Below are 15894 nucleotides of genomic sequence, written 5' to 3' on the forward strand. Positions count from 1 at the left end.
GGTCCCATCTTTGGTCCTTGGTGGGACAGTGTTTCTCATTATCTCCTTAACTCCATGGGTAAGCAGAATTCTCCTTGCCCACTTGGTGGGGAAGTAAAGACAACTGTTTGTAAATCCAGACCTGGGATGTTGCATTTTGGACTTCTTCAGGTTTATCAGAAAGATTGTCTATTTTGGTGGTTCAAAATGCATGATTCTGTGGTTACTGGTAGGGATCCTATCACTAAGATATATATATATATATACATATCTGCGGTCCAACTGTGGTTCCGAGGGAAGTCAAGTGGGGTATAGAAAGACTGGAGCAAGTGAACACAACACTATATGGCAAAGATTAAGATCATGAAATAGCTTGTAGTGTCAGTTGAGGTAAGTATATTTGGAAATACATTTTAAGTTTAGGAAAATGAAAACATTCTACCCATGTCAGCAACACATCAGTACCCCACCAAAATTTTTATGACAACATCTTTTGCTGTAATACTTACTTGAGGTGGATGCAATCTCCCACTGAGTGCTGGCCTCAGCCCCGTGGATGTCTTTGTTTACAGAAAAGAGATCATCTTTATAATTTATCAGCAATGGCTTTTCCACAATCTTTAATGTGAGGTTCTAACTCTTTGAGGTGCAGAGAGGTGAGTAATATTTTTAAAGTTAACATTTTCCTCATACTAATGTCATATGGCTCATATAAATAGTATTCTGACCACTGCTGTATTTGTTGTATCTCAGCCATTTTGAAAAGCTCTGGATTGAGTGAAACATGTCATTGGCAATGGATATGTGCTGTGGTTGGAATCCTATTATTATACACTCTTCTAATTCTTGAAAAAAGCTAAAGGACTAGATGAAAAATGTAGTATTTAAAAATGTAATAGGCCTAATACCAATGTTTATGACAGATATAATTGTAAACATTTTCCTCTCCAGAAAATCTATTTCAAACAGATACCCACCTCCCTGCATCATCTCCCACACTTTCTCCCTAAATCTGGTGCATTTAGTTTGCCTCATCAAGAATGAGCTCGTTTTGATGCTAGTGTTCATGGGGGTTACTGCACGTAAAGGATGTGTAGCCATCCCATAAGTGGAAGGCTATAGTCTAATGATGATTACACCATATGCTGGTCAATACATGTCGACACATGTAGAGGTGGGAGATTTATTTAAAGTTTGTGGCAAGCACAGGAATTTATATAGTAGTGTGTGCAAAGTAAAAGCTCCTTGTGGTGCAGAGGGGTGAGAATATATCTGAAATACATTTTCTGGTAAGGCAAATGTTTACTTTGTCTTATTTAACCATTCCATCAGGAATCTTTATTTTCTGACATTATTGCGCAATCTGAAGCTGTGGTAAGTACTATTTCTATTGCAGAGGGAAAATATTAGTTATAGTTTTCTTAGTTTTTGTAAATCCTTTGAACATTAGAAACAAACAAAAAGTTTTAAGATCCTCCTTGTTTTTGTATGTTAAGTGTATATGAAAATGTATAACACAACTGAAATTATACCTTGTGTGTTACAGATCTTTATCGCAATTGGAAGGTTTCCTAACTGCCAACAAGGGAAAGAATTTTGTCAAGTCCCATGGTCAAGGTACTAAAAGGTTAGATGGCTCTGTGTGTGTGTCTATATATATGTATACATATATAAAGTGATCTTTTGATAAAAAAAAAGGGAATTTGATTTTCCCATCCTTTGTCTACCCTTCCCTAACAGTGTTGTTCCATCTATACTGCTGAAAGGAATTGTTATCTCTCAATATTTTTAACAATTTGTAACAATAGTAATTCTTTTATGAATAATATTCAATTATTCATAGATAAATTGAAAAGTAATGGTTATAAGGACTGGCAGATAAAAAAAATGTGTACACTCTTTTATAATAAATATAAAATTATATTAAAAGTAAATTCTTCATTACAGAAGCTACCTTGTGGAAAACGTAGAGGTTGTTAGTTACTCAAGGTCATCCTTAGTATATAATTAACTAACTTTAAATTATTTAGGTATTTTGTTCAGTATACTGGGACAGCAGGACCAACTTCAGGTAGCTGGGCTTGTCTGAGCACACCTAGTTTATACTTGAACAAATTTTCAAGAGAAAGGGAGGAAGATGGGGAATTAATATTAAACAAAGAATTTTATTTCTGTTTAAAGTAATTTTGTAATTATTAAATAAAAGGGCGGGGTTGGGAGTCTTGTATATAGGACGGTCTATTTCTACTATGAGAATATTTTTGCCTTTTTGTACATATAAATGGGTGAAAGTTGGGAGTTTTATGGGGTAGAAATTTAGGGTGGTTTATCTCTACTTTAAGATTGTATCTAAATATTAAGGGTAACTGTCTTCTCACAACTGGTTGCAGCCAGCAAAAGGCAGTAGGAGTTGAGACGTTGTGAGTTCAAACACTCAACTCTTAACCCTTAACTGATTTTCCTTAGTTGCTGGCTAGTTTGACATCGACATCTGTATCTCGTCTGAAAGACGGAATATTCCCAACACGTTTCGGTGCTATGGCCACAGACATTATCTGTTATGAGTTTTAATTATGACAACAAGGACTGGTAATGGAAAAATTAATTTTGATTTTTGAATCTCCTTGTAATGCTTTTGATTTACATATATGTAAAGTAGAACCTTGACATTAAGGGCACCTTTCTGACTGCATCCAAATGCCCTCTGTAGTAAGGTACTCTTAATATCAGAAATAAGCCATGCAAAGTTGAATTCCATATTGACATTACTAAATTTCTGAATTTTAAGGACCCCCATTACGTTTGGTTTAATCAGGACACAGGTGTTTGTGAGTTGTACGTTGTCATGAATGGAGCGTTGTCAACAGGAGGTCTCAGGGGATGGATTAATTGTGCCCTTTTTTCTTTGTTGTTGGTCAGAAAGTTTCAGAGTACTTCTTTTCAGAGTTTGAACTGCTAAACACTTCACATTTATTTTCTTTGTTTATTTTACTGTCAAAGACTGAAGTAGAAACCCTTCTGAAAATAAAGCAACAAATCACTGCTTTTGCCCATAGACTGTTTATGTGAGACCGTAATATGATACTCTCGAGAGCAACAAATCAGGCACACAGAAATAAGTCGACTTGACCCCTGCTCAGAGAACACAGTGTGGAATTTTTCCATCTTAACAAGAACAAACACTCAAAGATTCTGGCTCAATATCTCAATAGTTCGTTGCAGGTTTCACAAAAAAGCTGGGAATGGCGAGTGTTTCATAGATAATGTGCTACAACAATGCCATGATCACTGTCTGAATTAAAGTAAAAAATTACCAAACTCTACTGACAAAAAGCAGTTATTTGAGTGTTATTCAATTGTATATCAGTGTACATTTCTAGATTCCTCATAAAGTAATGCAGATCCTTGTAGATTTTCACAAATAAAGACTAAATGCTAGATATGGTTTCTACAAAGAGTCCTACCATTTCTGCTGTCAGTGAATCAGAGATTGCTTGCTAACCCATTGACTGCTGATGTGCCATATAGGGTATGGTCCACCTCTGGAAGTTGAATGTGAATGTGCTGTATACAATATATGGCTCACAAAAATTCTGCGTGCATTTAAAGCAGCTGCAGTCAAAGGGTTAAAATAGCAGTGCAATAAATACTGTGAAAATGTAAAATATTGGTTTATTTCTTACTGGGTAATTTTAATTTTTGTAAATTAATGTTTCAATGTGGTTTTCAGATTTATTGCAAAACAGGGCTTAGATAAAACATTTTATGAGTGTGATACGCACATGTGGAGAATAGGAGAACGTACGCTACCTTGGGGTATACGAATAGATGGTGGAAGTGACTGGGTTGCCTTAAGTAGGGAATTTTCTTCTTATGTGGTAAAGGAAAACAACGAGCTTTTGGTTGGATTGAAGACAGTCTTCAGCTACACTCTTCTTCCTGCAGAAGTAAGTAGTCTCTTGGATGTCAAACATTTCACTTATAAAAGAAATTATAGGGATCAATAATTAATCAATTCATGAGCTGAAAAGTTTCATAACTTTCAGGAAGGGAGAATAATGTAGAGTTTATTCTAAAACTTCTTGTTGACCAACCATTTTGCATAAATTTTACCATTAAATTACAATCTACTTTATCTACCAACTGTAGGCTAACTGCTAGCAAGCTAAAAAAAAAGTTACTTTGAAATTACTTCAGTCCATTACCAGTGAGTAGTGGACTTTTTGTAAGTAATTTTTTTTACTTTGCACAAGTAAAATTTAGATATTCTTTTTATACTGAAGTAGGCTGAAATAAACTTAAAGTCAATAAAAACTTCTTATCAATTGGTTTCAATTATAAATCATAGTTGTTGAATGGTTTTAATTGAGCAGTATTCATAAGCAAAAAAGGGAGCATAAGTACATACTTATGTAGGGAAGCATATTGTGCAGCAAATATTAATATAATGATAAAATCAATAATTAGCATTCTACAATAATGTATTAAAACTGTGACACTTTTCAACAAACATCTAGGACTGTCTTTATTAGATTCACAAAGACCATGTGTAAAAGATTTATAAGATAATTCTATAAGGGCTTATATAAGAATGATAAAATTAAAAGGTGGGAGAACAAATTTAACCAAATCTTATGTAATAGCAGGACCATCTTCATGATTTAAAGGCATATCTCTTGCTTTTAAAATTTGTGTAGGTTCTAAATATTGCTTTTGAAGTTTAAGCTGATGTGAAATGTGATGTAGGCTTAAACACAATTCTTATGTCAAATATTAGATTTTCAAATGAACACAATAAGTCTGTGGTAAGTTCTGATACAGTAGGAGATGCTAGGAATTTTACTAGTGTTAACAGAAAGATGAGATTTAGCATGAACCATTGATTTTAGCATAGTCACAATCTAGAATAATAGGGTGTTTTACTCTAGGTAATAAAACACTTTGTAAATAATTTAGTTCAAGATTTTAAATCCTTTTTCAAAGTACAAAAATGCATGGCCCTGTTAATAGAAGCATAATTATCAAACATTTCCTGTGATATATGATGATTTGATCTGCTGTGAGGTGGCATAAGGGTTTCTGTAAATGCTAGTAATTATTTTATATCCAATTCTTTCAAATTAACACAAGAAGAAAAAGGAAAACCATTTTCAGATTTCACTTCATAACTGAAAGTTATAATATTTGGTTTTATATTACTTATAAAAAAATCAATAAATTTTGAGAAAGGATCAATAAAGGTATCATTAACATACCTTCACAGATTTTTGGTTTTCGATTATGTGAGAATTTGCTTCCAAAAAGATTATCTTCAAAGAAAGGGAATATAAAGTTTGGCAAGTAACAGTGAAGGAGAAGAACCAATAACTAAACCAAAAGTTTATTTATAAAATATTCCTACATGGGTAAAATAAGTATTATTTGCTCAGCATTCTGTTAAACTAGTTAGAGAATTAATTTCACACGACTATTTGTTCTTATTTAGTTTTTTGACAATCTAGGGCTTGATCAACAGGTACAAAAATGGAAAGGAATTTAATGTCAAAATATACTATAATATCAGTAGGATTTAACTTTAAATGTTTAATTTTATTCAAATTCATTAGAGTTTCTAATGAAAAAATTACTATCTTGTATTAAAAAGGTTCCAACAGATTGTACATGTGAACCTATTCAAGAAACCAGTAGGTCTAAAAGGAAATATTTTTGTATGGACCTTTGAGAAAGTATTAAAATATGGGGCATAATAATGAGTAAATGTGAGTTGGGGGCATAAAACTCATAGACATAAAAATATGACTTGCATCATAAAACAGAGAGCTTCTAAAAATGGTAACTTAATGGTCATGTAGGGGTTAATTACCAAATTTTAAATTAAATATACGTATATTTTATAAATTGGTATTTTCTGAAATTTCATAGTAATTAAGTGCTCGACGCCAACTAAACATCGAAACTGGATATTGAATGAAATACAAATTTCCTCATCTTTTGCAATAATGTTGAAACTAACCTACAGAAAAAGAAATATCTTAAAAAATAAATTAATTATTTAATACAGAAAAAACATAAGTTCAAAAACATGTATAACATTTTGTCATTAGTAAATTTACATTAGTTTCTACAAAAACATGTATAACATTTTGTCATTAGTAAATTTACATTAGTTTCTACAAGTTATTTTATTATATTTATTATTGTTGTTACTTTATAGGTCTTAATATTGTTGTGAACTGTTTTGAATCTTATCATGTTTCTTTTCAGCTGTTGCTTAGGATTTAACTTTATAACCTTAGCTACCCATCCCAGGTGTTAAAATCATAGTACAGGTGTTAGAAATATCTCATAGTATATTCAGTGTGTTACTTTTCATTTTATTACATTCAACTTAATTATAGGATAATTGCAGCCCAGTGGGTAATGTGGACCCAAGGAATTATGGTTTGCACCTAATTGTTGTCAAAAACAAAATCTTGCTTCACACTTTGAAGTCATGGGTGCATTATAAGAGTGGCAGTCAAATTCCATGAGTTGGCAGTTGGTGATGTTGATTAGCTGCCTTCCTTTTAGTCTATCACTTCAAAATTAAGGATGACTTGTGCAGATAGCCCTTGCTTAGCTTTGTGTGATATTCAAGAAATAACTTTGTTATATTCTAATAAGAATATCAGTCTTCTTACTATTTATTGTACTATTCGGTTATTCATTTAATATATTATACTTTATTCTTTATCTTAATAAACACTTGTTTTTTGCTGTACTGTATGCTCTGTCCTGCTATCCAACTTTAAACAGTACTGTGTCATAATAGTTTATATTATATAGTCAAGCTACTGTAAAATTACTCTTTAGGAGCTGTTTAATGAGCTTTTATTGGTTCCATGACATTGTTAGGGAGATTATGTTAAGTTTTGTATGTATTGATGTCAAATTCTGATAGTGCCTGAAGCAAACTACTAGTGATTGTTTTGTAAGAATGTTACACACTGTTCTTTCACTGATGTTTCTGTCATTGACGTTTTTGGTTAGGTTCTTAAATACGTGTTTTCTTTTTTTTTTCATTTTTATTATTATGAATTTTTAGCTTAGTATATGGATTTAGGGTTATTCTAAATCTCCTAAGCTGACTGGACCTTGCAAGATATTTTTGGGATTACAACTAAAAATATCTAACAGTGAGGGTATCTAACTGATGAGACAATACATTCTAGTTATTATAGATAAGAGCATAAGAACAGGGTATTTAATTAGTTATTGATATTTAGTTCTGGTCTATGTTGGTTGCTTGCTGTGAACAGAAGTTAATGTTATTTAGTACATGTGAAATTTAGATTTCTTTAAATATGGTTTTGTATTGAAAATATATACAGGAAACTTCATTACATATTAGAAGCATTTAGACTGCTGTATTTACATGTTTTTTATCAATATTGCATTTGCTCGTGTGACTCATAATTTCAGATTAGTCACTTAAAAGAGGTAAACAAACAAGAAACAGCAGAACTTTTAACTTCTGTAACAGTTTTTATTAGCATATTGTGTAATGTTTTATTTGCAGTGAACCAAACTATTCAGACAAGTTTCTGTTGACTTTCTCTTCAGTCTTTTTTCCACACAGTACTTCAGAACAGTGAATTTTGTGAAAGCATCATAGATAATAACCTTCATGTTACTAACTGGAAACGAAAACAGGGATGCAAGTGTCAATATCGACATGTTGTGGACTGGTGTGGATGTTCACCAAATGATTTTAAGACTGATGACTGGCCAAGAATTCAAGTAGGTTCTTTGGTATTCTGTGAAAATAACTATCTATTAAACAGCCAATATTTGATGGGATTGCAATGATCTAATTCAAAATGTAATGATCCACAATATGTCATTGTTGTTGCTATGCCAGGCCAGTGTGGGCATGTTACAACTTCTTACAGATTTGCAATCAAAATTTAATTAAACAGTTTTATTATCAATGTATGTCAATAAACCTGGCACCAAAACATAGTTTATAATTGAATGAACTCAACTTTTTATATCATCTAAGTTTTATTTCTTACTTTTGAAAAGAAATATCTAAAGCTTCTCAATCTCCATTTTTTGTGTCATGTGATGCATCTGAAATCCAAATTCTTCACTTTAGAGTTTTCTAACTTCTCATATAGGCTGATTCAGTTCTCAACCAGTTCAAAACAAACTATACATAATTGTAAGCAAGTTTATAAAATTTGAACCTCCTACTCTCTTTATTTGCCGAGATGTTACTAAATTTGTCAAACCCATCAGAGAAGCCTTTCCCCTCTCTCTGACTTTCCATATTTTTTTTTGCTAATCAATAGAAAATCAGATTCTCTTCTGTATCAAGTTTATGACTGCCGTCTTGAATTTAATGATGAAGACAGTAGTTGAGAAGAAGTTCTTATTTGTATTGAGCAAAGTTATTGATCCGAATATAATGGAATTTTTTAACCTACTTATAGCTTACTTAGAAAGCCAAATAAATTATAGTAGTTTTGGGATGTTCTGTTCTAGTGAATTTTATATTTTTATATTCTAAAATATATATATTTGAAAGCTACATGAACCGTTGTTTGGAGACCCAAATGTGGAAAAATTTACTGAGGCTTACATGCAGCTATAGCACAAGTGCAAACATCTATGGGAAAAAGCTAATGGGCTGCCACTGTGATGTATTGTTTTTGACAGAGTCCTTTGGTTAAATATTTAGACAAAACATTAAAATTAAAAGCAAACAGATGTGAAAAGGTTAACAGTTGAAATTGTAAAGATAAGGAATATGAAAATCTCATGACAGATGATACATTCAAAAAAGAACAAAAAAGGGTATTATTCATTTAATTTCATATATTTTTAACTGTACACTGATGATTTTGCTACAGTTAGTATTAGGGTAGAGAAAATAAGAGATAAAATATTACTGAAAAAACTTGATATTCATTCAGAAGGTCCTAAAGGTTATGCAAATGAAATATGAAAATTGTAAGATGAAAAAAAAATTTATTCTTAGCATGAAGATCACCTTTCACTCAGACTAACTCAGCAAAGCTTTTGTAAATTCACAGACAAGTCTTCAGTAAAAATACTTTTTTAACACTAAAAGCTTTCCAAATTTTATGAATATACATGTAATACATTCAGACTTATAGTATGTATGGTTTCATGGTTCCAAGATGAATGAAATTGACTAACTTTGTAAGAAAAGTGTTAAAGAGATACAAGTTTTATGTTAAAAAAAGCCATATCTATGTTACTTTTAAAGGATGGCCAAATGTTTTAATGAAAAAATTGAAAATTTTTTTTAGCCAAACCTTTGATTGCAGTAAAAAATTATCTTTTACTTTTTTGTTAATTTATTTTATTTTTTGTTGTGTTATCTAATGTTAGTATTAGCAGAAATTTATTTGTAGTAAAGAGAGTTTGAGAAACAGCAAGTCCTTTTAGTAAATGCATTTTTGCTTATGGTAGATTTTTCTTTATTCTTAGGCGACAGAAAACCGTCCTTTTTTGGTCGAAAATTTGAGCCTATAATTAATCAACAGATAATTGAACAAGTGGAAAGATGGATTAAAGGACCAAGAGAAATTGGTAAGAAAATGGTACTTCTCAAAGTATTTTATTTTTGCAGAAACTCTGAGTATTTATAAAGAGCATAAAACTACAAGTGGTTTCTGAAATGATTGATAAAATGTACAGTTCTTTATGTAAAAAAAAATGTATCAGATGTACAAATTTCTTACATTAATTTATTCCAAAGCAATTATCAAGTGTTTTCCATACTCTTCTTCATCTTTGAATGAAGAAGGTGTACACTATCCTTGATTATAACCTATCGGTTTAATGATAATTTCAGATCAGGCTAATTTTTATCTCTGAAATACTGAATTTTTTCTTGTCAGATTGCCCTCGTGATGTTCACAATCATGTAACTCAAAGTTTTTAATGCTCTTTGCAATTGTAGGGCATCCATCAACTTATCCATAATTTTCCACTCTCGTACCTTCAACAAGACTGATTGTGCCTGCATAAGGATATTTTATATACGCCCTGCTTTTGTGCCATAATTGAAATTTTCTTGTTGATAGTTGTGCTGTTAACTTTACTACTGATTCCATATGGTCTTCTAATGGGTTTGACCCATTATCAGTTTTCTGTATTGTGAGTTATAATTTGTCTTGTTTTGAGACTTTTTTCTTTCTCATAGTTATTAGGTATTTGCTGTTTTCTTTCTCTTTATTCTTTTAGTTAGGACCAAATTTCTACTTTACAGTCTTCATTAACTTGAGGTCTTATTAATATAGTTTCTCTTAACATGTGGCTGTTATGTTTTTTGACACATTAGCCCATCTTTTTGCTAGGTTGCAAGGTTCTTATCTTACCCCAGCATTTCAGTTGATCTTGAAAGAGATTCTGTCTTGTATTATTTTGTATTGCAGGAAGTTCACCCAAACTAGTTTCCCATTCAGGAGAACCACATCAAAAGGAGCTGATTAGAGTTGTAGCATCTCTTCCGATGTCTGGCCATTGTTCCTCTTTTAGATGGCAAGCAAGCACTATTTATCCCCCTGCCTTAACGTTTTTGTCGTAATTGATGCTGGTTACTCCAACTCTTTACTTTTGACCCTTGTAGGTGATCAAACATAGAAGCTGACAAGGTTGATCTTTTCAGCTCACTTCTTAACACTCTTAACTTCTAGACAATTCCCATAACAGATCATTTATTCATTTGTGGGACCCTTGGGTTTGACAGCTCCTTTGGTATGCTGATTACTTTAATTTTTGTTGTTTGCCTCATCCTCATTCTGTTCAAACAGTGTCTTTTCTTCTTCCTTCCATTCCTGTTTGCTTACAAGTTCTGGATCAAGAAGTCTTGGATATTCTTCAAAAAGTAGCTGTCAGAATCGTTTATCTTAATTCTCCATCTGTTTACTCCCATTTCATTGTGGTTTCATAGGAAACAGGAGATTGGAGACCTGTCATAGACCTCTCTCAACTCAGTTTTTACCTGAAGATGACTCATCTGAGGATGGAAAACATGGAGCTGCAACAAAAGTTTCTTTGTTATGGCTGTTAGGTGACAAAGGCGGGTATACATGATGCTTATCTTCATGTTCATCTTCATCCATCATCATACAGTTTATTTTGTTTCTGTCATGGGGAGTTGTTTATCAACTCACTGTCCTTCTTTTGAGCTCCATACATTTCCTGTCAAGTAGCCAAAGCATTTTCTGGTCTTCATCATTCCCTCAACATCAACATAAATTTTTACATGGATATTTGGCTTATCCAAGTTCTTTTGCCAAGTTAATCTTTTACACAAACTCAGTTGACCACCCAGCTTGCTACATCTTTTATGTGGATCCTCCACACTTCCAAATCTCATTTAATGCCAGCATAGTATTTGTTATATTTTGGATTTTGAGTCAACAAGGTTCAAGGGATACTTTAGCCATTTCCACTGGCTTCACGAGCCTTGAAATTTTGTGTACATACTATTCTGTTTTCCACTTTTACTGCTGAAGACATCCTTTCTGCTTTTTTGTAGATGATGGCTTCACAAAGTCATTCTCATGGAGCATGCTCACATATAATACCTTTGTTGAGACATGTTTCTCAGTGGCATCTGACCTTTGACCCATGTAGTGTAGCTCTTTCTTCCATCTCTTAGAAGTTTCTCCAGTTTGGGTTGATTCAAGAGTTTACAACAGCAGGATCTTCTTTTATTCTTCCACTGACCTTCATATTTTCACCGATACCTCTTTCACAAGTTGATGGGAAATCAGCACCATTTTAGTTATTGGACTCCTCATAAAGCAACAGCTCACATCAATGTGTAATAATTTTGTACTTTGTAGTGTGATTGTCTCCAGTTTCTGCCTCTTCTACATCATCATTCTATGTTGATACAAATTCCACTCTGATGACTTATGTTAACAGTCACGGTTGTATTCATTCTAACAGCCTTTTCTTAGCTGCAGTTTCTCTCCTCCTTTGGCTTCATTCCCAACATGTTTACCATTGAACTTGTCATGTTCCTGGTACAATGAACATTTTGCAGAGTCTCTTTCTTAATAGTTTTCAGATTCCCCTCACAGATTCATTCAAAGTTTGATTCATCTGTTACAATGGACAACCATCTTCTTCCACTCTACTGCTTTCCAGTTCCAGATTAAAATTCTCTGGCATTGAACATTTTGAGTCAATCTTGGGAAAACCTCTTCCTATATGCCTATCCTCCTCTTTGCCTTCTTACTTGGGTATTTGCCAAAATCAGTGCCAGATTTGCCTCATTACTTCATTTTGGCCAGTTCATCCATGGTTTCCCCTTTGATGGGATACCAATTCCATTTCCACTATCAATTAGTCCTTTGTGACAACCATAAACATCAATTTCTCACAATGACATTTGCCATCTATGAACTTGTGGCTATCTGTTATTTGGTCCCTTGTCTGAGAAGACAGGTTCTCTCTACAGGTGGCTCAAACATTAGCCCATTCTTGTAGACACTCTTCTCTGATTATCTATCAGTTTTGTTGGACCCTAATGTACAAACTCTGAAAGGTACTTGTCTTCTTTATCTTGAGCTCTTGAATAAATTACTTTTTTCTTTATGCATGTGTTTTGTGATTGTTACTTACCATCTTTTTCAATAGCTATTTACAGTGCTCCATTATCTGTCACTTTCAGATGCATGGAATTCATTAATCTCTTTTGTCACTATTGTTCAAAGATCTCTTCTTAGCCTTTCATCTCCTGAGTCATACACAATAAGTCATGTGGATGGTGCGGGAGTGAAGAATTATTGATAAACTGATACAAGCTCTCTATTGTGTCAAGGACATTCAGAAATTTGATCAACATGTTTGATGACAGCTTGTTAAGAACTTGACAAGGAAAGACTCAGTATTTCAGTGGGCCTAATGGTTAGAGCACTTGACTTGTTTTCTGTGGGACATGGGATCGGAAATGGTGCCAAACATGCTCGCCCTTTCTGCCATGTGGGTGTTATTACATGATGGTCATTCCCAGTATTCAATAGTAAAGGTAGGTGCTGTTGGCTTTCTATATGATCAGCAGTTCAAAATTAGGGATGACAGCAGATAGACTTAGTAGCTTTGCCATAGATAAACAAGCAGCATTTCAGAGTTGAGTACCTGCTTGAAATTCATTTTAAGTGTTAAAATGTGAAATTCATATACTGAAGTAACAAAACTAAACTTATATTTGAGTTATTAATCAGCTTTTATAATATGTCAATAAGGCTTTAATGTTATTTAAATATTGTGTCGTTCAAATCCACCTTGAATTTCGACTGTCACGTTTTCCATTACATTAGTTTGCTAAGTCCTTAATTGTAATTTTTGAAAGTGAAATCTCGCACAGTATTAATTTCATTCAAATCATATACTTACATCTTGCTCTTCTATTTTTAAATTTATTTATTTTTATGATAATCAACTGTTCATATCTTATAAAAGATTGTATTGTAGTAATGGGGTTTGTTTAATCAGTTTCACCAGGAATAAGTTTCTACTGGCAGAATGAGTATCATCAAAAAGATAAATCACCACCTCCTGATGATGCAAAAATATCCCTCTATCAAAGTCTTGCCAGACTAGCGTGCCGACAATTAGGTGATGCCGTTAAACCTTGCAGTGTAATACCACTGGAAGTTGAGGAAGCAAGCTTATTCTTTGACAGTGATGTGTACAAAGTTTGTATTTACAATCAAATATTTTAGATATGTTAAAAAATAATACAGTAAAACTGACATGAATTGAATTTAATTTCAAAAGATCATATGACTTTAAGAGATGTTTGTGAAACTAATGTTATTTTTATTTGCTGGTGATATATATTTAACTTAAAATATAACTAAGTAAACAAATATGTTTATGGATATGTAGTTTGAAAAAGGAATACATGGTATTTATTGCTTTTATTTTTAAGGTTTGAGATTTTCTGCTTAAAACTAGTTCATAAGTTTTATCTAAGCATAGATAATACCCATAGTTCCCAAACATGTTATTTATACTTGACTTACCATTTCGTAAGACATATGAAGCATTAACCCTATCTTTACGGGCATCTTTTTCTGCGCATGTTATGAGTTGGCAATAAGCTAGGTTAAAAATTTAATTAAATTACTTTCTTTTCATGGTATACCAAAAAACATACCATAAATATGTTGCTAATAACCATATTTTAATAGCATATAAGGTTTAAGCTCTTACATTTATAAAGCAATATTAAAAAGAAAAAATTTGAATTTCTCCTAATGTGAGAATTGAGACACTTGCTCTCTAGGCATCCCATCTTTTTTAATTTATTTATCACCCCTCCAAGAAGTACGAAATTTAACATAAATTACTTATTATAATACTGTCATAGCATAGGCAAAGCATAATTTTCATAGCCTTCAATATTATTTTGTTACAGAGCCATGAAATAGACAACCAGATCCCTCTTGCCATGCCCACATGTCATATCCTCCCTTTCAGAAATTGCCAATAGTTCTCTCTTATGTTCAATACTATATTATTTATAACCAATATAAAGCCAAGGTTTTAATTTACCAAATGACATTATGTTATGTTGTTTTTTGTAAAAGGAATTGTCAGTTTCACTTTCAGTTCAAGCTAGATTCCCAGGGGAAACACATCAATGAGCTTAGATGAAATTTTAAAGGATTTTGTCGCATAGTTAGAAACCCAGAAAAATTGTGAGAGTTATGGGACATTGTCTGCTTTTTGCACATTAGTATTCTGTGTTCTTTGGTGCATTATTTAATCAAATAAAAAATTATTTAATGCAGTACTGCAATTAGTATACAAAAGTAGGGTTAATTGTCAGCGATAGTCAACATAAAAAAAAAGAAGACAATAAGTACTTTTTTCTTGTGCATTCTTTATTTATTAATATAAAAGCTACTAAAATGTAAAAATAGGAAACTTATGTTAGTTAAGGTTAGATTAGGTGAAATAAATAATATAATAAAAAATTTTCATGATGTAAACTTGTGAGTAGCTTTTGTGTAAGGTAATTCGATAGCATAACGTGACAGGGTACAAAGGGCAATAAAACAATAAAATTCAAGTATAAACAGATGTATGCTGTTATGATTTTAAAGCTATTTAGGATATACAAATGTAGTTTCATATTACAATTTGAACTCATTTTAGAAAGAAAAAAGGGTAATTTAGATTTATTTCGAGTTTTCTTTTAATGTGGTTACGAGGTCAGTCAAATTGACCGACCTTGTATAAAGTTAGAGTATCGAAAATAACAGATAAAATATAAAGATTTACTGAAAAAAAACATTTGGAATTTATTTAGAAGGTCTTAGAGATAATGCAAATAAAATTTGAAATTTTTGAGACGTAGAAAAGTATTTTTAATATTAACATGTAAATCACTTAGCACTCAGATTAGTATATAGAAATACTATATATATTCATGGACAAATCTTTAGTAAAAAGACTTCACTAACATATCTGATTTTTTGTGTACAAAAGACTTGTAATGTGTACTAAAAGTCTGCTGTATTTTGTGAAAATACATAATGTATTAAAAATTATAGTATGGAAACTGTGATGAGTACAAAATGGTTACAAGGTCGGTCAATTTGACCGACCTTGTTTCGAGAGAGTTAATAAAGCACAATGTTTCATGTCAAATAAGTTTAATATGTTAAAGCATAATTAAAAGTTTTATTTTTCTAAGCCAATGTTTTTCTCTTTATCTGCAGTACTTCTATAAGATATATTTAATTTAAAAATCATTTAATAGAACCTGAATTACTGCAGTTTATGAATAACAGACCCATCTTTTTAATACTTATTCCTGTAAGTCATAGCTATGCATTACCTTATTTTTTGGAATATAAGACGCACCCTTATTTT

The 15894-nt window shown here is 32.1% G+C and overlaps 1 protein-coding gene across 1 annotated transcript in view; it reads left to right on the forward strand.

Annotated features, from left to right (window-relative positions):
• LOC106459706 (xylosyltransferase 2-like) overlaps positions 1 to 15894 on the forward strand; it is a 55461-nt gene that overhangs the window by 24482 nt on the left and 15085 nt on the right. Inside the window, exons 7-11 of the mRNA XM_022386230.1 lie at positions 1526 to 1606; positions 3710 to 3926; positions 7582 to 7762; positions 9478 to 9579; positions 13504 to 13706. Coding sequence (XP_022241938.1) covers positions 1526 to 1606; positions 3710 to 3926; positions 7582 to 7762; positions 9478 to 9579; positions 13504 to 13706 — 784 coding nt within the window. The remainder of the gene's footprint in view (positions 1 to 1525; positions 1607 to 3709; positions 3927 to 7581; positions 7763 to 9477; positions 9580 to 13503; positions 13707 to 15894) is intronic.

Source organism: Limulus polyphemus, unplaced genomic scaffold (assembly GCF_000517525.1).
Source record: "Limulus polyphemus unplaced genomic scaffold, Limulus_polyphemus-2.1.2 Scaffold650, whole genome shotgun sequence".
In the NCBI taxonomy this organism is placed as follows: Eukaryota; Metazoa; Arthropoda; class Merostomata; order Xiphosura; family Limulidae; genus Limulus; species Limulus polyphemus.